The sequence below is a fragment of the Saccostrea cucullata genome, unplaced genomic scaffold, assembly GCF_032062105.1.
Source record: "Saccostrea cucullata isolate Sc308-1 unplaced genomic scaffold, CSIRO_AGI_Scuc_v1 ctg614, whole genome shotgun sequence".
Classification (NCBI taxonomy): domain Eukaryota; kingdom Metazoa; phylum Mollusca; class Bivalvia; order Ostreida; family Ostreidae; genus Saccostrea; species Saccostrea cuccullata.
Window position 1 is genome coordinate 20,510 of NW_026929124.1, and position 21,423 is coordinate 41,932.

Below are 21,423 nucleotides of genomic sequence, written 5' to 3' on the forward strand. Positions count from 1 at the left end.
ACTCCCCCTCAACATTGAAACGAGCCATCGACTTCTCAATAGAGAATAAACTGAAACGAGCCATCAACTTCTCAATAAGAAAAAAAAACATGAAGGGGTAATCCAGAGATCCATTAAATTGTCTACATATATATACAAATAAAAGTAAACAACTTATTTTTTTTTCTCCCATATTCTTGACATCGATCCTTAAAGAACTATGTCCCGAATATAATCCGGATTATATCGTTCCAACCGTATCGCCTCTCAATCTTATGTTTACAACATGGCTTCCAAAAAGAAAGTCAAAACACGTGTGAAAGATGTTCATCTAGATTTCAAGACTGTCAGTGAGTTAGGTGGAGATAAGGTATTTGTTTATCATAAGACACATTAAATGGCATATCCCTTTATGTGGATTCCTAAAAATTATTTTCCCATGATGAAATTTATCATGAAAACTAACATGTCCTGTTCAATATCTTAAGGGGGATGTACAAGCCATATTGGATCTAGTCTGGTGTAAAATAAGAAATACCAAGAATGCGCTTAATACTGTACTAAACTAGCCCAAAGTTACTCAAAGTGCTAATGCACTAATTACCTACTGTTAGAGACCAAAATCAGTTAATAATTAAGTTTATTTTGTTTTAATTAGGAGGAAATTAATCATGTTAGAACTGCGCAGCTTCAGCATTCACGAGATGAAAAATGCATTGAATATAGTGTTAGTTTGATTCACTGATAATATGGCTACAACCATTTGTTTCGCTTTTTTCTTGTCATAATCCATAATTCTTGAAAATTTGATTTTTCATATGGGTGTCTTCCTGAGGCCATGTGTTTATTTCGTCCGCCATTCCTCTGTCACACAGAGTTCGAATAGCATTGGTTTTAGAATAAATGCGACCATAATAACATCAAGACAAGAAATTACTAAGCAATAATCATTAGGTTATATTACTTACTACTTTTATTTGTTGCATTGCATCGTCTGATTAATGAAAAAAGGCTATTTTAACCCAATTCCAGCAAATCGGGAAAAACTGTTCTGTTTACAGCTCGAGTTTCCTCGATAATATCATTCCACTGAGCACGTGGTTGGCATGTGCATATATCTGCTGTGGATAGATGCGTTTATTACCATGATTATATTTAATTTTTCATGGAACAAGTCTTGATGATTTGTTGGTTTCTTTAAAACTCAAGAAAAAAGATAAAAAATGTCCTAAACATATGTGTTTACGGTGGGTCTCTTTTCTGAGGCAATCGAAGTTATTTTCAAATGGGGCACTGCAAGGAGGATTCTTAACATTTAATTTCAAAATGTTAAACAATATGCAGTGCATGAAAAACAAATTGTAATTACATGTCTTACATTCGAAAAGTTGGTACATGTGTCTATTTTGTTTAGCAGTTAGATAGAGAAAAAAAAGGCAGTTATAGGATTTCCTTCAGGCAACTCACATAAATAGCTAGATTGTTTGCAATGAACCACACATTGTATGGAGTAATGTTTGGACATAAAAACGCATCATGTCTCATTATGTTGACAACATGGTAAGCTCTCGCTCATTGAACATACGAAGCTTGATAAAATATATTGAGTTATTTCTTTGAAATTTAGAAGCAAGCACAATGTTTGCAAAGAAAAGTCCATTGCATATGATATGTCTATCACGCAAAAAAATGAGAGGCTACCCCCCCCCCCCCCCAAAAAAAAATCCTATGTTTGTTTTTCAAAATAGTGTCAAAGATTAAAAAATTTTGCATTACTAAGTATGTGATGGAACATGTACTAGCCTTATAAGACAATTTGTTATAAAAATATTTGGTTGCCCTCTCTCCCGATCTACTGCCTAGAAATGGCCCGACTCAATTTTTTTTTACATCCCATTACATGTTTTTTTTTTTCTTCCGTCAACGAATATGTTTAAAATTTTAGGAATTTTTTCTCACCTATGAATACGGACCCAATAATTTTTCCCTGAGTTGGGAGGACCACCAAACGTCATTTTAAAGATGGTATAAAATATTTCTTAATGTTGATTTTTTTCTTTACTCTGTAGAATTGTAATTTTGACAAAAAGGGCAAATAGAAAAAGTTTTTTTATTCATTAAATCTCCTAACCCACTCTGAATGATTTCATTCCTTTTCAAATGTTGCTCCGCTAAAATCAAAATTGTAAATGTTTATTTGACAGAGTATACGAGGGTAGATCAAAAAGTAAACGATATATCTTAGGTATTTGATAGTTATATTATTGTTGAAATATTCAAGTATTTTTCAAAGTGTAAATTGGAGGTCTTTGATTTTCAAAGCGTAAATTGGAGGTCTTTGATAGCATATTGCTAAATTAAAAACACACCCCTTTTCAAACTTGCTAATATATCACTTGGCAATAAAACAAGTATCATATTTAACCATCTGCCTTCCTTCACTAAAACGATCTATCCAGTCATTGACTGAATTTGTAGGAAGCCATTTGTCTTAATAAACTATGAACAAATTCTTATATGCTACTTCAAAGGCATTTTTAAGATATACCATAAATATTTTAGTCGTTTGTTAAACGAGTTCCACTGAGGCAACCATTTTTCGTCACAAGTACCTGCATATTGACGTCATTATGAGCAAAACTTTATTCAGCATATGCTATTTTATAAAACTTGTGTTTGGCTATGTGTGCACCGAATTTGTTTCTAATCTGAATTGTGGTTTTGTAGATATAGAGATAGTTCGCGAACTTTGTGATCACCCCTCGTACTAGTAGGTACTAAATCAAGGTCATTCATATCGATTTTATGTGTTTAATTTCTTTGTGTTTCATTGGTGATAATTAAAATTTTGATATATATTATAAGTTATCTGTGGCAAACTTACAAACTCTTAATTCTTAACTTTGATGGTGCTCATTTTTCCTTACCTGGAATCAAAGAGTTTAAGATTTTTTTCTTTGATATCAATAAGTACATTATTTAACAACTGTTCGATAATAATTACTAAATAAATTACTTCAAGCCATACTATAACACATTTCCTCTTTTAAAAGTATTCATACTATTTGAAATATTTTGTATTTACTGCTGTAATTCTCTTCTACATTTAAAGATTGTTATGTCCCTCCATATTAAGAAGAGGTCTGGAAAACAAACTTCTGTGCTAAAAATAGACCACGTGCTGCTATCCATGAACTACTTTCATGGTTCTTTACACTCTTTTTGAAGACAACGATACCTTGTTTTGAACTTGAAATTATCATTTAAAAGTGCAAAATTTAGACATTTTCTCAACAAATGGTTGTAGAGAGAACATTGATGCACAGTTTGCATATTTTTTTGGATTTTTTAAGGCTCAGCTGAATTCTGTAGCTGCGCAGTTCTAAGGAGCATATCAAAAGCATTTTTCTGCAAAAGTATAGATTATATATGCACAACATGCATTCAGTTATTAATATTTATTGTATCTTTATCATAAGGACTTAAAATTTGATCAAAATATGATGTATTTTAGCCATTTGAAGAAATGTTTACATTTTGTTCTCACAGCACTAAAGGTGGCCGTACATCCCCCTTAATCAGGTCTGGTACAATCACTAGAGTTAGCTACGTAGCTTGGTTTACCAACTTAGCTTTATTTACCTACCTGAGGTTGCTTTATTTAGCTACCAAATCAATTTATTTCTATAAAAAAGCATTTTTCTTAGGATGTGCAGAAAATCTCATTTTGACAGGTCTGGTACGATCACTAGATTTAGCTACGTAGCTTGATTTACCTACATAGCTTTATTTACCTACCTGAAGTAGCTTTATTTAGCTACCAAATTGATCTATTTCTTTTAAAAAGCATTTTTCTCAGGGTGTGCAGACAATATCATTTTGATGCAGTGATCATTTTCAACTCTGAACTCATCTGAAAACAACTCATGAATAAATCCCTCTTGGAAAAATGTATTTTTCTGCGCAATTGCAATCAAAGTTCTGAAAGTTTTGGGGCTATGTATGACAGTTAGAACAGTTACTCCTTGAATGAAATGACAAAGAAGTCCAGTTCTGGTTAACACGATAATAGGTCGGTAATTATTCAGCACAATGTGAAGTAATCATACTCAGTCATGCCTCACCGCACCTCACCGTATGGTCAGATAACCAAACAATGGAATTACATGTTTTGCTCTAAATTGTCCAAACGCAGCAATGTATAAACTATCTCTGCTTTGAATTGTTTTTTAAAGCCTCACTATTATAAATATCAATAGTCATTTAATTGCGACTTTTTGTCTCTTTTTAATAAAAAGAAAACTTTTGAAAACTTACCTTGAAATAGCTAAATAAAGCTACCTGAGGTATGTAAATAAAGCTACGTAGGTAATTCTACCTACGTAGCTAAATGTAGTGATTGTACTGGACCTGTTTGATGCATGCTGTGATCATTTCCAACGTTGAACTCATCTGAAAACAATTCATGAAAAAAATCACTCTTGAAGAAATGTCTTTTTCTGCGCAATTACAATCTATGTATGACAGTTAAAACAGTTACTCCAGGATTGAAATGCCAAAGAAGTCCAGTTCCAGTTAACATGATAATAGGTCGGTAATTATGTTCAGCACACTGTGAAGTAATCATACTCAGCCATGCCTCACTGCACACAAGAGAGAGGACAGTTACCCAAACAATGGAATTGCATGTTTTGCTCTAAATTGTCCAAATGCAGCAGTGTTTAAACTATCTCTGCTTAGTATTGTTTTTTAAAACCTCTCTAGTATAAATATTAATAGTCATTTTCTTGCGACTTTTTGTCTATTTTTAATAAAAAGAAAAATTTTGAAAAGTTGCATTGAAATAGCTAAATAAAGCTGTCTGAGGTAGGTAAATAGAGCTACGTAGGTAATTCTACCTATGTAGCTAAATCTAGTGATTGTACTGGACCTGTTTATTTGCCTATATAGGTTTGAATAGCTATATAGCTTTATTTAGCTATTTATATGCAGTTTTTCACAAAAAAATGTTTTTGGTTAGAAATAAACAAAAAGTCAAATGTATTTAACTCTTAATATATGTACAGTACTATGGGCTATCAAAACAACAATCAAAATCAAAGTTGTAACATTGCAGCTTTTGAATACTTTTTATGAGCAAAAAAAAGAATTGCTATTATTAGAGTAACTGTCCACTACCCTGTGTGTGTTGAGGCATGGATAAGTCTGATTGCTTACATTGTACTGAATTATTACCAATCGATGTTGACCATATTTATTCTCCTTTATCATGTTTATATACTGTAGTGTACATAAATAGGTGTATTGAAATTTTAGCGCAATCACCAGGTATGAAGTTATTGAATTAATCATGAATTAGCGCTACGCATATCCGTGCCATGTACTGTATATGTTTATGATTTTTTAGTGCCCTTAGCGGTATTCCTGAATTGGCAAAACAGCTAAAATATAAAGCCCCCTTTTAAAAGTACTGGTACACATACAGTATTTAATTGCAGAAGTAACTGTATTAATTGCTTTATATAGCCCACAGATATACTTCGAATTAATTGGGACGGGGTGTATGGGTGAGAAAAAATGCATTGTTTGTTATGGAAAAACTGTATTTTTGTGTGTACTAAATATGGATTCTTTTAATGGTAGAATGATGTTCAATTGTTGGAAGGAATAGATGAGAATGATGAGGAAATAATTGAAGAATTTGATGAAGATGGACATGAAGATGGCATAAGAAGAGATGAGGTAATTTTAGGGATAGTAATTACCGGTACATGTTTGAGAAAACCAGGGACTTAAATTACTAGTATCATCATTTTTTGATCTGCATATTGCTTGCACCTAAGAAGTTAAAATCTGCCTTTATTACAATACATATTGTAGGAAGTGTAAAAAATCCAATTATAAAATCTTATATATCTTATTTTATTTTTTATGCTTGTAGATCTTGGATTTTATTAAGAAACTAGGAATTCCAGAGCAGTTTGCTGAAGATGAACCAGAAGATGATGAAAGGTAAAAGTTCAGAGGTGAAGGCAGGTCAAGGAGAGTTTTAGAGTTAATGCACAGGTGTCTTTGAATAAATAGAAGTAAGACATATATATAATATGTAATTTACATCATGTGTTCCACAGAAAAGAAAAGAAAAAGAAGAAAAAGCTTGCGGTAATGCCAGACACAGAAGAGAATGATGTTCAAGAAGAATCAAAAGCAGAAGCAAAGAAAAAGAAGCAGAAAAACAAATACAAGATTCAGCATGAAGAGATTTCCAGCACAACATTAGACTCACAGACAAGTAAAGGCTGGAGCCTTAAAGCCCATCTGTCATCATATTCACCCAGATCTTACCTTCTTGTCAAACCAGGCCAGGAGAGCCTGGAAGAAGAGGTACATTTATATTTTGCATTCATAGTTTTTCTGTTCTCTTTTTTTGGTATAGTTGAAAATGAATTTTAATTGATTCACTGGTTAGCTTTGGGATGCTGTAGCAGTATTTTAGACATAGATTGGTGAAAGGAAAACTATTTTCATACTTGATTATTATCAAATTTCATTAATTTTAAAATACAATTTGTTAGAATAATGAACTGAGTGCCAAATTTGAAAGCAGCAGCTTAGAAAAAGACTACATAAGCAAACATGGAGGCTTACATCAATGTATGAAATGGTTTCAGAAATTCATTGTACCCATGTGTGGTTTGACATGGGCATGTAATTTTTGGCTGTGATATTTATGAGTAATCTGTTACTATTTTAAAAGTGAAGTCTTAGAAAATCAGGAACATATATTTTAAGATATATTTCAATATCCCTATATTGATTGATGCCTAAAACCAACAAAACAAACGAAAAGCATCAATTGTCATATGATGGGAATACCCCAAAGCTATCAACAAGATCATCAAATTCAGAAACTACAAGTGGGTCAACAGTCCCTGCAATCCATGGTAGAAAGATACAAGAGAGCCAATATAGAAGACCTTTCATGTAGACTTTAGATGATTAATTATTTGTGGTATATTTTCTTTAGGACAGTGAGGAAGGGTCTTCTTTGCCGTCTGATCTAGAACAACAATTGGAATCTTTTGCATCCAAACTATTGGAGGACGAAGTATCTGTGTATCTCAAACGTAAGAATTCTTATATATATATATTTCTATTAAATAAGATTTATTCACGATATTGTTTCATTGAATGATAGAAGAGATCTTGTGCATGTTGTATTCATTTGAAAATGTTCTTTATGTTTTATTTTTGTATTCATGAACAATAAATCTTGTCTCATCTGAAAACCATCTGTGAGTTGCTTTTCACGAGAATGAATGTAATGTTTTGGTATACATGTATTGAATAACGCAGAGAGAGAGAAGTCAAAGAAATCAGAGACAAAGTGGATTAAAACAGTCCTGACCACGGGCACACTGACAGACAAAGTGGCAGCACTGACCCTGCTGGTACAGGAGTCCCCGGTCCACAACCTTCAGAATCTGGAGGGACTTCTTAACATGTGTAGGAAAAAGAATAAGAGGGAGAGCATGATCGCTGCTGGTAAATAACAAAGAAATGATAACCAATGTACACTAGGTGGTAGCCTGCAGTAAATCATAATATTGTCTGGCAGTAAGATACTGATTAAACAATAACCAATGTAAGCTAGTTGAAATAGAACTACAGAACAATTGAAAAAGTCATGGAAAAATTGAGTTCATTAAATTGAAATATCAAGACATGTAGATATGTTGTTGAAAAACAACAGGGTCTGTGTGACTCTGGTGAGCATTGTGGCCCTTGGACCTCTTGTTCGTGTATTTTATGTATTTTAACTTTAGATTTTTACTCAGCAATTGTACATACATGTATTTCAGACACATTAAAAGACCTCTTCATTGCAAATTTATTACCAGACAGGAAGTTGAAACCATTTGACCAGGTAAGACAAACTTAAGTTGGATTCAAGCAAAAGAAAAATTAATAATGAATTGATTTGTATTTATGGTAAAATAATCTAATTAGAAAAAGACAAACAGGGCTTGACATATTTCTTTTTTATTGCCAGCATCCCTTAGGAGACTTAGGAGACATCTCTGGAGGAAATAAAGACACAATAGACAGAAAACTGCTCAGATGGTTGTATGAACACAGGCTAAAGGAAAAGTATTCAGCATTCATCCAAGCTTTAGAGGTATGTATAGGGGTTGAGTCAGAGATGCAGAAATGTAGTGTGAATTCATAGATAACCTTCTATAAAATATGTCACTGGTTCATTTTCATTGTTAATGCTTCTCTAGAGATTTAACATATACATGTATATCAATAACTTCCAACATCCCATTTATTTTTCAAAGGTGATGTCAAAGGATAATATTTTGGCCACAAGACAGAAAGCATTAGGTAATGCTTGTTCTTATTGTATTCCTAAATATAATAGCTACTTTTTCTTTTCTTTTTTTAATTCTGTATTCTGTAACATAGGGATGTGTTAATGTTTGATGTGTAGTACAGATGCTAAAAATTTTAACTTTTCATTTCAGGTATATTCTTTCAGTTGCTAGCAAGAAAACCAGAGGAAGAAAAGGTCATTACTATAAACAAAACTTCATTTACATGATAATAAATAGTGTGAATTAACCTTTCTATTGCTTCTAAATTTCTTTTAATCTCTTGTTGATGTTTTAGGTCTTGTTGGCATTGTTGGTCAATAAAGTAGGAGACCCGGAGTACAAGGTCGCGGCCCAAGCATCACACCTGTTGACAAAACTGGGTAAGATGAATTCAGCAATAGACAGGTATCTAGAGTAGATATTCAAATGATCTGTATTTGTCCTCTGCAAATCTTTTTAGATAATATTATCATTGAGTAAATACACAATTAAATGTATTTATTTTGACCTTTTCTTGTGATTTAAGCTTGATATTATAATTAAGAAACATATTTTGTAGTATAAGTGATTTCAATTTATTGGAAAAAGGCTTGTGCTTACCAAAAAAGAAAAAGGATGGATTTTGATCCATCAAGGAATGTTCTTGCTTATACAATATGGGCATAACTTTAATGCAACATATTCGTTGTAAAATAAAGATTTGTAAATAATCTGCAGTTCTACATGTACTTAATGTTTTTTGACAGTGGATAAGCATCCCAACATGAAGCTGGTGGTAACTAAGGAAGTGGAACAGCTGTTATACCGACCTAACATCCCAGTCAAGGCACAGTATGTAGATTCCAATTTCTATAATCCTGAAAGAAATTTGCAGATCCTAACTTAGTCATGAAAATGGAACAAATTTACAGATCAAGTTTAGTTTATTTCAAGGCATTAGACTGAAAAATTAGATTTTCTTCTTTTTATTTATTTTTTTTTAGATATTATTGCATCTGTTTTATCAATCGTCTGCTGTTGAGTCATGAAGAGAAGGATCTGGCAGTCAAACTCATCAGACTCTATTTCTCATTCTTCAAGGTAAAAATCAGTAGCCCTGATTTTGTATATTGATTATGTTATTAGAATTAGCATGTAGTTTCTCCACTGGCTGACAATTAGGAATGTCAACGAATAGTTGACTAATCAACTATCAGTTGAATGGATCGACGATCAAATAATGAAACGACATTCGAATATTTGATAAATGCAAAAAAGGAGGTGTTAAAGAATTCTCAACTCAAAATTGTAAAGCGTCATTCCTCAAACCATTATAGTATCTGTCCTCAGACGAATAAGAGCTTAAACACAGTCACAGTGTTTAAATAAGTTTCTACATTGTTTACATAGAAGGAACAGTTATTATGGCTGCATTTCATTTCCGGAATTTTTGGTAATTATCAACTTTTCATTTCCGACATTTTTTATTTTTCATTTCCGACATTTTTTTGTTTTCATTTCCGACATTTTTCAGAACATATGTCGTACTTTTAGTTACAGATCTAAAGACTTAACTTATGATAAATTTAAAGAAAAAATCATAAATAAATCATTGAAATCCAATATCTGAGTTTTGTAAATCTATCAATGACTTGGACATAAGTGTGGTGCAGTCACTGACATTTAATTTAATGCACATTAGATGTGGTGAAAAATGCCCATTGAACTCTTTTACTTAGACTTAGGGCTGCACGTATGCATATATGTGTAGATGTTTTTTTTTTTTTTTTTTAATTTTTATCAATATTTTGTAATAAATACTTTTAAAATTCCATTTTCACTTACTTAGAAAACATTGAATTGCCGCACAGGTGAATTCCGGAAATGAAAACAAAATTATGTCGGAAATGATAACAAAAAATGTCGGAAATGCTATGCAGATTTCCGGAAATGAAATGCAGCGGCTATTACATACCGCCATAATTATTTCTTAATTATTACTGACCTTTTTAGGTCACCTGAGTAACTCGAGTAACTCAGGTGACCTATTGCTATCCGTTTTCGTCCGTCATCGTCCGTCGTGCTTCGTGTGTCGTGTGTTAACATTTGAACATTTTCAGCTTCTTCTCTGAAACCACTGAACCAATTTCAACCAAATTTGGTATACAGCATCTATGGGTGGAGGGGAACAAAAATTGTGAATTTCATGGTCCCCGCCCCCCTGGGGCCTGAGGGATGGGGCCAAAACCACTAAAATTAATGAAATCTTTAAAAATCTTTTTCTTTACTCCTGGACATCAAGCAGGCAAACTATTGGCATGAATGTAATGAGCATTGAGTCCTCTACCAAAATTATGAAATTCATGGCCCCAGGGTCAGGGGTTCTAGTGCTAGGGCGGGGCTCTATAGATTATATAGTGAAAATGCATTATTTCTTTGAAAATCTTCTTCTCTGCTCCTGGGTATTAAATACACTAACTAAGCACATAGTTATGATGAGCAAGAGTGCCTCTTCCAGATTTGTGAATTTCATGGCCCCAGGGTCAGGGATTCTGGTGTTAGGGCGGGGCTCTATAGATTATATAGTAAAAATGCATTATTTCTTTGAAAATCTTCTTCTCTGCTCCTGGGTATTTAATAAACAAATTTAGCACATAGTTATGATGAGCAAGAGTGCCTCTTCCAGATTTGTGAATTTTATGGCCCCAGGGTCAGGGGTTCTGGTGTTAGGGTGGGGCTCTATAGATTATATAGTGAAAATGCATTATTTCTTTGAAAATCTTCTTCTCTGCTCCTGGGTATTAAATACACTAACTAAGCACATAGTTATGATGAGCAAGAGTGCCTCTTCCAAAATTGTGAATTTTATGGCCCCAGGGTCAGGGGTTCTGGTGTTAGGGCGGGGCTCTATAGATTATATAGTGAAAATGCATTATTTCTTTGAAAATCTTCTTCTCTGCTCCTGGGTATTAAATACACTAAATAAGCACATAGTTATGATGAGGAAGAGTGCCTCTACCAAAATTGTGAATTTTATGGCCCCAGGGTCAGGGGTTCTGGTGTTAGGGTGGGGCTCTATAGATAATATAGTGAAAATGCATTATTTCTTTGAAAATCTTCTTCTCTGCTCCTGGGTATTATACACTAAATAAGCACATAGTTATGATGAGGAAGAGTGCCTCTACCAAAATTGTGAATTTTATGGCCCCAGGGTCAGGGGTTCTGGTGTTAGGGCGGGGCTCTATTGATTATATAGTGAAAATGCATTATTTCTTTCAAAATCTTCTTCTCTGCTCCTGGGTATTAGATTAACTAACTAAGCACATAGTTATGATGAGCAAGAGTGCCTCTTCCAAAATTGTGAATTTTATGGCCCCAGGGTCAGGGGTTCTGGTGTTAAGTCGGGGCTCTATTGATTATATAGTAAAAATACATTTATTCTTTGTAAATATTTTTCTTTGCTTCTGGGTTTTAAGCCAATGATTCAAGTATATATATATTTATGATGAAGAAAGGTGCATCTAGCAAAGTGGTTTTTAATGCCCCCAGGTTCAAAGGGGGGGGGGATGGTTACATAGCCTGAAAATAAATTAATGCTTTGAAATCTGCTCTTTGGTATTAATCAACCATTTTATGATAAAATTTGCAAAATTTTGAAATATATGGCCCTGGGTCAGTGGTTCCTTTGGGGTGAGGTGCACAACTGGTTATAAAGTGGAAGTGCATTTTCTCTTTGTTACTCTGATCTACCTCTGGGTATTAAGTAAATAGAGTAAGCATGCTAAGTTAATAATTATGATAAGCAATGGTGCCTCTTTCAAAATTGTGAATTGTGAATTTCATGGCCTCCGGTTTAAACACGAACCAAAGAACTATATGCGGTATTAACCAACATTTGCCCCCCAAAATCAAACTTTGATGGAGTAATATTTAATTAAGTCCTTAAACAGGGGAGTATATGCTGACATCAAAGCACTGAATAATTTCATAAGTAATGACGTCATATGTACGTAATGACGTCACAAATATGACGTAAATTTCAGTTTTTTATGAATTTTGCAGAAAAATGTACATATTTCGTCGATATTTTAAATAAAAGTCACCGAGCGCATGTGTGTTCAGGATTAATATTTTGATATAATGTGTAGAATGATAATATCAATGAAATATGTCAATATTGTTCCTGAACACACATGCGCTCTATAAATTCTAAAGCTTAAATTGTTGAAATTTTGTCCATTTTGTCCTCTTTCTGAAAAAGGATATAAAATCGGACTAGTTTGTGACATCATAAAAACAGAAATTGTGAATACACTGCTCTGGAACTATAATATTTTCTGTTAACTTATATTTCTCATACAATTTATTGAATTCAGCACATTTCAGGAAGTTTTCAAAATTTGACTTTTGTGGGGGCAAACACATGCAATATACCGCATGTAGTTCTTTAATTGTTTGAAAGTTGTTACACAATACTCAGGTGACCTATAAGGCCCGTGGGCCTCTTGTTTATTATTGTAGTAAATTATGCAGCGCTTTACTGGACTTTGAAAATTATTAATGGGACTTATACCAATTATAAATTTTTTATTCATGTTACCTTTTTGAATGTTTAAATTATGCAATAGGAACACAGCATAGCAAAACTTCGATAATTATTAAAACAATAATCTCCTCCCCTTTTCCAATTTATTTTATATAAGCTTTAAAAACACTGCTGACAATTCTATAAGCGTACTAGAACGAAAGAATGTACAGACCAATTTTTGAATGTGAATTACGAAATTCATACATTTTGAAGAATCAATATTGCTGGTGTAAATCTATTTCATTTCTACATCTTATCCCAACTTAAGATTCATGTGAATATTGGTGCGTAAGACACAGTACAGGCATTTGATGTTACTTTTTACATAAATTTACGAAAAGGGTTTTTGATTTATGAAAACGCTATTGATGAGGGATTTTTTTATCCAAAAAATGCTCCGAATAGTCGACTATCGTTTGAATAATGTAATTGAATGTTCAACTAAGAAAAATAAATATTTTGACATCCCTACTGACAATCATGCCCAGATACATGTAAATAATGTGATGGTAAAGTGAACCTCATGCATGCATCACTTTTCTTCTGAGGACTTGGTCTGATTTCAGTAAAACTTGTACACGTCAATTATACTTCACCAAGATACAAAATTCAATGATTTTTGAATAACACATATTTTGATTTTTGAAAGTTCAATGAAAAATATGTTTTGCTGAAAATTAAATAATTGGTATATTCTATTTAAAATAAAATAAGCTGAAAAAACTACCCTCTACATCAAATTGTAGTCTACTAACAAGTTGCCTGTGCACTCCTTATCAGTTAATTGGACATACGCTGAAACCCATATGAAAAATAAAATATGAAAGTTATTCAGAATTGTAAAGCTTTTGTTTGATCAAAATGAATCATTTTGAATGCAAACCTCATTAATACATCGATGCTTTCAGTTTTACTATTTAGTTTAATGAAGGATGTTTGAACATCAATTGTGAAATCAGTACAGCTGCAATTTCATCAGAGACATCTGTCTATTATCCTCATCTTCATATTTGAATGAAGAGATATCATTTCTATATTTTTCAGTCCTTTGTAAACAGAGGTGAAATTGATAGCAAAATGATGAGTGCCCTCCTCACAGGTGTCAACCGAGCTTATCCTTACGCTAAAAGTAAGTTATTCAGAAGAGAACAGTGACCCTTTTCACAAAAATTCTTACGACTGACAAAGACCAAAATTTCCCTTTATTCTACCAGCAAATATCTAAGCTACAAATATCTTATTTTTTTCATTACATTATTAATACTTTATGATTACATTGTAAATAATTATTTAGTAAAATTATCTCTATTCAAAAATTACGGAGTGTTGTAATTTTAGTCTAAGTCGCAAGATCTTTTGTGAAAAGGGCCACAGTGTCTTTACTTTAAAAGTATTTAAAGCCTATATATCTTCACCCTTTTTAGGATTTACATGTAGATTCAGGCCCCAGGAATAACAAGGAAAATAAATTACTTCAAAATTTTGATAATGAGTATCTCGAGTTTAATTACATGTACTTAAACATATAAAGAATTCCCTGTTCTAATGATATTTCTAATACTGTTTATAGTGGAGGCAGACTATATCAGTGATCAGATGAACACTCTGTACAAGAATATCCACACAGTAAACTTTAACACCAGTGTCCAGGCTCTAATGCTGATATACCAAGTCATGGACTCCAGGTCAGTTACTGATCACAAGTATGTGTACTGTAAATCACTTTTATTCATGAAAACTTTATTTTCACGTAATTATAGGATACAGTGTACTCGACAAAATTTCATTCGAGCATATATAGAGCACTAACCTTGATTTGTGCAAATTTGTTTAGCTAATAAAGAGTTAATGAATATCTTAAGAAAATAAAGTGTCACAAAAATTAAGTGATCTACATTATCTCAATGTATGTGTAAATATATGTGTGTCCTGAGCATTGAAAAGTGAACAGTTTCTATATTATAGGCATGTGATTTTGTGGGCACTGTACATGACTGATTTTGTAACATCTTTTTTTTTTGCAAGAATATTATTTGGTATTGATAAGTGAAACAAAATTTTCATGAATTCTGTTATTGCTTTATACTGTATATATAATTTTTAATGTTAGACATAGAGATAAGAATGACATTTTTGTTTGGGGAGTCTGAGACAGTCTTTCATATTTAATGTCCCTTTTGAGAATTTATCTCTCAACTGAAATAATTCTTGGAATAAAAAGTGTTTTATAGGAACTGTTATGTACAGAATATTTAATGAATTTAAACACTGACAAAGTTTTCATTAATGAGGATGTGAATTCATTTTTTGGGTAAGGGTCACCTGTGGAACCCACATGAACAATGATGATTCCACAGTAACTAAGCAGTAGCACTATGATATTTACCATTTTTAAAATGCTGTTTATTTCTTCTGCTTAAATTGTGTTGATCAGTCCCCATAAAGGATACAAGTTAGTTTTTTGCCCAAAATACATGAAGTACTGTAACATATATTATATGAATTAAAATTGTTTGTATTTGATTGGCAGTGAGAACATCTCTGACCGTTACTATGTAGCCTTGTATAAGAAGCTGTTGGATCCTGAATTAAAGAACACAGCAAAGCAAGCCATGTTTTTGAACCTTCTCTTTAAAAGTATAAAGAAAGACAGTGTGGAGAGAAGAGTAAAGGTTAGTGTTTTATCAACAGTAGATGATCTTTTTGAAGCATGTATGTTTAATCATGATGAAAAGTTTGTTTATTTTAAAGGTGTATGAACATATAAGTACAGTGTTAGTTTATTGCCCTCCATCATAATGTCATCCTCACGCATCACCGGGAATTTTCATGGAACAGTTTTCCCTTGTGTTAAAACACTGGTTTAGCCACTCTTGCGTTAATGCCAGACTTTGTCAAAGACAAAATTTGGCAATATAATGAGGCATCACTGTACTTAAAAGTGGGTTTTACATTAAGGGGAGATATTTTTTGTTTGTTTTAACAATTACTCTACTGTATGTGCATGTAAAATGCATGGTGTATAATATGTAGTATTGAAATCATTGTATTCTTTAAGGCCTTTGTGAAGCGACTTTTACAAGTCTGTTCCTACCAGCCTGTGCAGTTTGTTTGTGGAGCTCTTGTACTTCTAGGAGAACTGATGAAGGTTCACAATGGCATCTTAACATTGAACCATACAACAGAAGAGGTAAATAGGAAGTTTTATATATAAAATTCATAAGACAGAAGGCTTATTATGGAAAATGTTATCTCGCATTTCAATCAAACCTGTATGAAACAGTCATCTGCATGAACCATTAAAAGTGACCTTTATACAGTGATGACCTTGGAGTAAAGGTTCATCTTTTCTGAGAGAATTTGTTTCCAATATATGTTACAGGACTCTGATGATGAAGAGCACTATGAAGATTTACCTGCCCCTGATGAGAGTGAAGCAGAGGACAAAAGTAGCTCAGAAAGCAGCGATTCCGAGGATGAGCAGAAAGGAGCAGGGACAAAAGTCAAGTCCTCCTGGGTTCACAAAAACCTCAAAAATTCTGGTTAGTGGCTAAAATTTGGCTATTGTTTCTATTTCTATAATGTATACCAGTATTAGAACAAGATTTGAATATTTTTAATTTCATTTGTTTTCAGGGTTCACAAAAACAGCCGAGTATGACCCTCAACACAGGAACCCACTGTACTGTAGAGCAGACTCAGAGTGTGTGTGGGAATTACAGAAACTTTCTCAGCATTTCCACCCCACTGTGTCATTGTTTGCATCAAATCTTCTCAAGGTAATACATGTACATATAATAATAAAATTGTCAAATAGAAATAGAAAAATATTTAACAATTCACCTGAAAATATTTAACAATTCTCCTGAAATCTCTCTCAAGGAACTTTAGATAGATATAAACTTATTTATTTGCAGGGTGAACGGGTGAAATACACAGGAGATCCTCTTCAGGACTTCACTGTTATCAGATTCCTGGACAGATTTGTGTATAAGAATCCCAAGAAGCCAGAAACATGTATGTTTACTTCTCATAGTCCCTGCCTTCATAAGAGATTAGTTGTGTCAAATTGTTTACTTTTCTTTAACTATATAGAGATAACAATTAGTTATTTTACCTTTTAGTCACTGAAATGCAGGGTACCTTGTCAAGGTCAAAGTTCAACACTAAAACAACAAGACTAAAGGGAGTGAAGAAAATCCCTGTTTCTAGTGAGGAGTATTTAGAGAAGGCGGAGAATTACCTTCCAGCAGAGGAGGTATTCTACCATAGGTAAGCTAAAACAAAGACTGGAACATTCAGTACAGTATTTTTTCTTTGAAACTTCTTTAAAAACAAAAGGTTTGATTTAAAAAAAAATGCAGAAATTTTAATGGAATGGAATTAATGATTGAATTCCATGTTTAAAGAGTGCTTATAATCCCATTTCAAATTTTTTTTTTCATTTTGGCAGATTTTTCAAGCAAAAAGCAGAAAAAGAGAAGAAAAGAAATGAACTGGAGGAGGATGAGGAGGTAGAGAGTGATGAGGAAGTCAGCGACACCGAGTTTGACGAATATCTCGGTAATTATACATTAATTGTTGGTTTAATATGAGACACCAAGTTTGACGAGTATCTCGGTAATTATACATTAATTGTTGGTTTAATATGAGACACCGAGTTTGACGAGTATCTCGGTAATTATACATTAATTGTTGGTTTGATATGAGACACCGAGTTTGACGAGTATCTCGGTAATTATACATTAATTGTTGGTTTAATATGAGACAACGAGTTTGACAAGTATCTTGGTAATTATACATTAATTGTTGGTTTAATATGAGACAACGAGTTTGACGAATATCTCGGTAATTATACATTAATTGTTGGTTTGATATGAGACTTCGAGTTTGACGAGTATCTTGGTAATTATACATGTACATTGTGGACAAATCTCAGACTCTGGGTTTAATGAATATCTTGGTAATTAAGTTATTTGTAATTTTTTTGTGGAAATTTAATTATTTCCTGATTGTTTTACCTGACATTGTGACTTTGTACTTAATATTATTATTTGTAATATGAACACATATTGATGATATTAATTATTTTATGTTTAGATAATCATTGCACATTATGAATAGTATGTAGCAGTTGTTGTCCCACTATATTGTTTATTTGTAATACATTTTCATTTACAGATACATATGAGAAACAGTTTGAAGGTGGTGATGTTGGTGATATCTTCAGTGGTACAGACATAGACTTTGCCAGGTACGTGTATTTTGTTTTGTTTTCTCTCAGTTTATAGTAGTGATATGGTATTTTCTTAATGCAATGCCTGCATCATTTTGCAAATACGTAATTTCACAATACATGTAACTCATGAAGTGAGGTCATAGATTAATATATGTATTGGACAATCTATTGTTAAAACTGTTTTCTTGATCTGTAAAGTATATTTGATAACTGGCAGTCTGGCACATATATAGTATGTACACATAATTAGTTCACACTATGTCTTATGGTTACAGTGCTGTGGGTATGAAGGCCACAAAGAAAGGTAAGCTGGTGATGGAATCTGATGATGAGGACGTCAGCGATGAGGATGACGATGACATGGATCTGTCTGATGAGGAGATGAACTTTGAACAAGATGAAGATTTTGCCAAAGAATTCCAGGAATTTGATGCTGATATTGATGATGATGTGGAGGAGGAGGCTAGCAGTGGGGAAGGTAATGTTTAATCGTGTAGTGTCTGAGTATGGAATTAAGTTTTATACTTGTCAAGGCGAAAATGTGCCAGGTATGATAAAACAAATGAATATCTTCTTGTACTCAGACACTATAAAACAATGATCCATTAACCATTTTATCTCACTAATGATATACATGTATATATTAAGGGTCTTTGATTTTTAAATTTTTACCAAACTGTCTGATCATATCACCATATGCATACTAGTATTCCTTGTTACAGATGAATTCGCCGAGTTAACACAGAAGAAGAATGCTTCAAAACGCAAGGTCAAGTCTGCTGCCATTACTGTTGGCAATAAGAAAATGAAAAAGTAAGTGTATATTGTAATACTTTCCAAATATCGAACACAGTTTGTGCCATCTTACTTTGTTACTTCTTTTAATTACTTAATGTAGACATTGATATACTATGTATCTGTCACTTTGTTGTTGTTAAAGATAAGCACTTGAGTATAAACTATATATGTATACATTGTATTTATGTACAATCTATGTGTGTTAAGGACATCATTTATATTTGTTGAATCCAGAAGAAATGGAACAGGAAATTTCAACTTGTGGAATTTTACCATGTGCCAGTATTAAAATGAGCCATATATGTTTCATTTAAAAAGTATAATTGTAGTTTATAATTTATGATGTGGTTCTGGCTAAGGTTGGCAATAGAATTTATTAAAAAAAATGTGTTTAATATTCCACATTTTGAATCATGTTTTTATTTCCAGGTCTGACAAATTTGACTCCAATCTTTTTGCTTCAGCAGATGAGGTAAATAAAGAGTACTTATGATTTTTCATGATATACGATTGTTTTTAAAAAAAAAAAAGCACCAAAAATGTGTTGACCTGTTGTAAATGATTGACAGTATTTATCACATCTGTAGCTACATAAGGATGTATTTAATTGTTTGGTTATATTACTTGTCTAGTTTGCTGATGTGATAGAAGAGAGTGCCAGCTCTGGATGGGACACACTGGGATCCAGTGCTTTATCCAACCAGGACAAATCCAGTAAGTCAGCATCAAACAGGGCTTGGGAATCAATGGAAATCTGCTTTAATTTTTGTTTAAAGAATTTTTAAGTAGACATTGTTAAACAAATATATGTAGGAATGGATGCTTGCTTTGGTACTATACCTATGAGAGGATTAAATCATAAAAGAAAGTGTATACTTGCATTCACTCTGAAGTTGGCCTGAATGAAGCAATCTGTAATGTTTCCAATTGAAGCAATTTTACACAACTCTGCCTGTTCAGATTTTCAAGTGTGCTCCTCACTTTGCTAAGTTTGTCTCTTTTTGTCCTCAACCCTATTCATTTTCAATTTTTCTTCATAACCTCTTGTTCAGTTTCAACCAAAAAGGACTGTATCAGATATTTAGGGGAGCTGATTAAGAAATAATGATATTAATTTGGACTTGTTAAAATATTTTGTCCTCAAGAGTCATTGAGTTGGTAGAGAACTTCAGAAAAGATTATATACAGTTACATGTATTAAGTTCTCCTGCAACAAAATGAGTTGTTTTTTTTTAAATCAGTTTGTCTATAGCCAGTCTTATGTCTGTCATTGATCTATTTGTAAATACATGTACTACACGTACATGTATAAGGCTGTATATTTCAAATTAAATTAACTTGTAGTTCATGTCTATAAATCTTGCCTATTAATTGGACATTGGCTTTTCTTCAACGTTGAATATATGTTAAATGTAGAATGTTCCTTTATGCTGAAAGTACATGAAACTTCAGGTTAATTGTTTATTAACACTCATAAAAGTGAAACTGTACTAGTTAGCTTCTTTACATGTCATTTATTAATTTTAATTTAATTCAGGTGCTAAACAGCTGAGATGGGAAATGGACCGTGATGATTGGATTAAAGGGAAGAATAAAAACTTTAGAAACAAGAAACAGAAAGGCAGAGGAAAATCTTTTAAAAAGGGACAGAAAAATGTCAAAAAGAAGAGATAAAAACAAGTGCTATTCTGTTCCAGCAGCAATAAATATTTTAATGTAACTCGGCTCTTCATACTTTGTTTAAAACATGTTACATCATGTTTAATCAGTAATACATGTACTTGTACATACCTACTTGTTAATTATCCTGCAGTTCTTAATTCCTACTAAATTTTTGTGTCCTTAGATTTAAGGAGTGGGGTATTAATCCTTTTTTATACCCCACTCCTACCCCCTGCTTGCAAACAAAGTTTTGGGAGTATATAGGAATCACCTTTTCCAACTATCCGTCTGTTGGTCAGTCTGCAAATATGTGTGGCCCATGTCTTTCTAATGGAGAAACTTAAGAATCTACTACTTCCTACAAAGATTGTTCATCTGCTGAGGGTGTTTTACAAGTTCAAGGTCACCAAAAGAAAAAGTTCATAATTTGTATCTGTTCCTTATCTTTCTTATAAATAAACTTGGTGAGTTCCCATTCTACACTAAGATATGACCTGAGTGTATGTTAAAACCTTGACCCAAGGTCATTTGTGCAAATTCAAGGTCCCTGACAGAAAAAGTTCCAAAAACTTTTAAAACCTTGGACACTGATGCAGATGCCAATGGTAAGCTTCCCCAAATATTTGGAGCTGCGTTAAAAATTTCCCTTACCCCTGGGGCCCATTGTACAGAAGAACTTGCTCTCTGATCCCATGCAAATTCCCATTGTTCTTTACACTGTGCAGTCTGACACCCTTGCCATTTTGACTCAAAACTGGTCTCCCAGTCCCAGTGAGTGTTGGATAAGACATGTTTCACTG

General features: G+C 33.0%; 1 protein-coding gene across 1 annotated transcript; it reads left to right on the forward strand.

Moving 5' to 3' along the window:
• The first annotated feature begins 258 nt into the window (after positions 1–258).
• Positions 259–20,689, forward strand: LOC134279842 (CCAAT/enhancer-binding protein zeta-like). The gene is made up of 28 exons (XM_062762256.1): positions 259–349; positions 5,623–5,721; positions 5,921–5,991; positions 6,111–6,363; positions 7,007–7,106; positions 7,336–7,524; positions 7,842–7,906; positions 8,033–8,158; positions 8,322–8,367; positions 8,508–8,551; positions 8,653–8,737; positions 9,104–9,188; positions 9,341–9,437; positions 13,969–14,053; positions 14,495–14,609; positions 15,455–15,596; positions 15,983–16,114; positions 16,307–16,466; positions 16,561–16,703; positions 16,842–16,941; positions 17,049–17,196; positions 17,378–17,487; positions 18,106–18,178; positions 18,439–18,641; positions 18,886–18,976; positions 19,391–19,433; positions 19,594–19,675; positions 20,499–20,689. Exons 1-28 carry the CDS (start codon positions 266–268, stop codon positions 20,633–20,635), a joined length of 3,108 nt encoding a protein of 1,035 aa, XP_062618240.1. The 5' UTR covers positions 259–265; the 3' UTR covers positions 20,636–20,689.
• Positions 20,690–21,423: the final 734 nt, after the last annotated feature.

What these genes read in the sequence shown, in the direction of transcription:
- LOC134279842 (XM_062762256.1), top strand. Translation starts at nt 266, where the DNA reads ATGGCTTCCAAAAAGAAAGTCAAAACACGTGTGAAAGATGTTCATCTA. An exon ending in CAAAAACCTCAAAAATTCTG is followed by an intron (nt 16,467 to 16,560) that starts GTTAGTGGCTAA and finishes ATTTGTTTTCAG; the next exon opens with GGTTCACAAAAACAGCCGAG. An exon ending in GGCAATAAGAAAATGAAAAA is followed by an intron (nt 18,977 to 19,390) that starts GTAAGTGTATAT and finishes TTTTATTTCCAG; the next exon opens with GTCTGACAAATTTGACTCCA.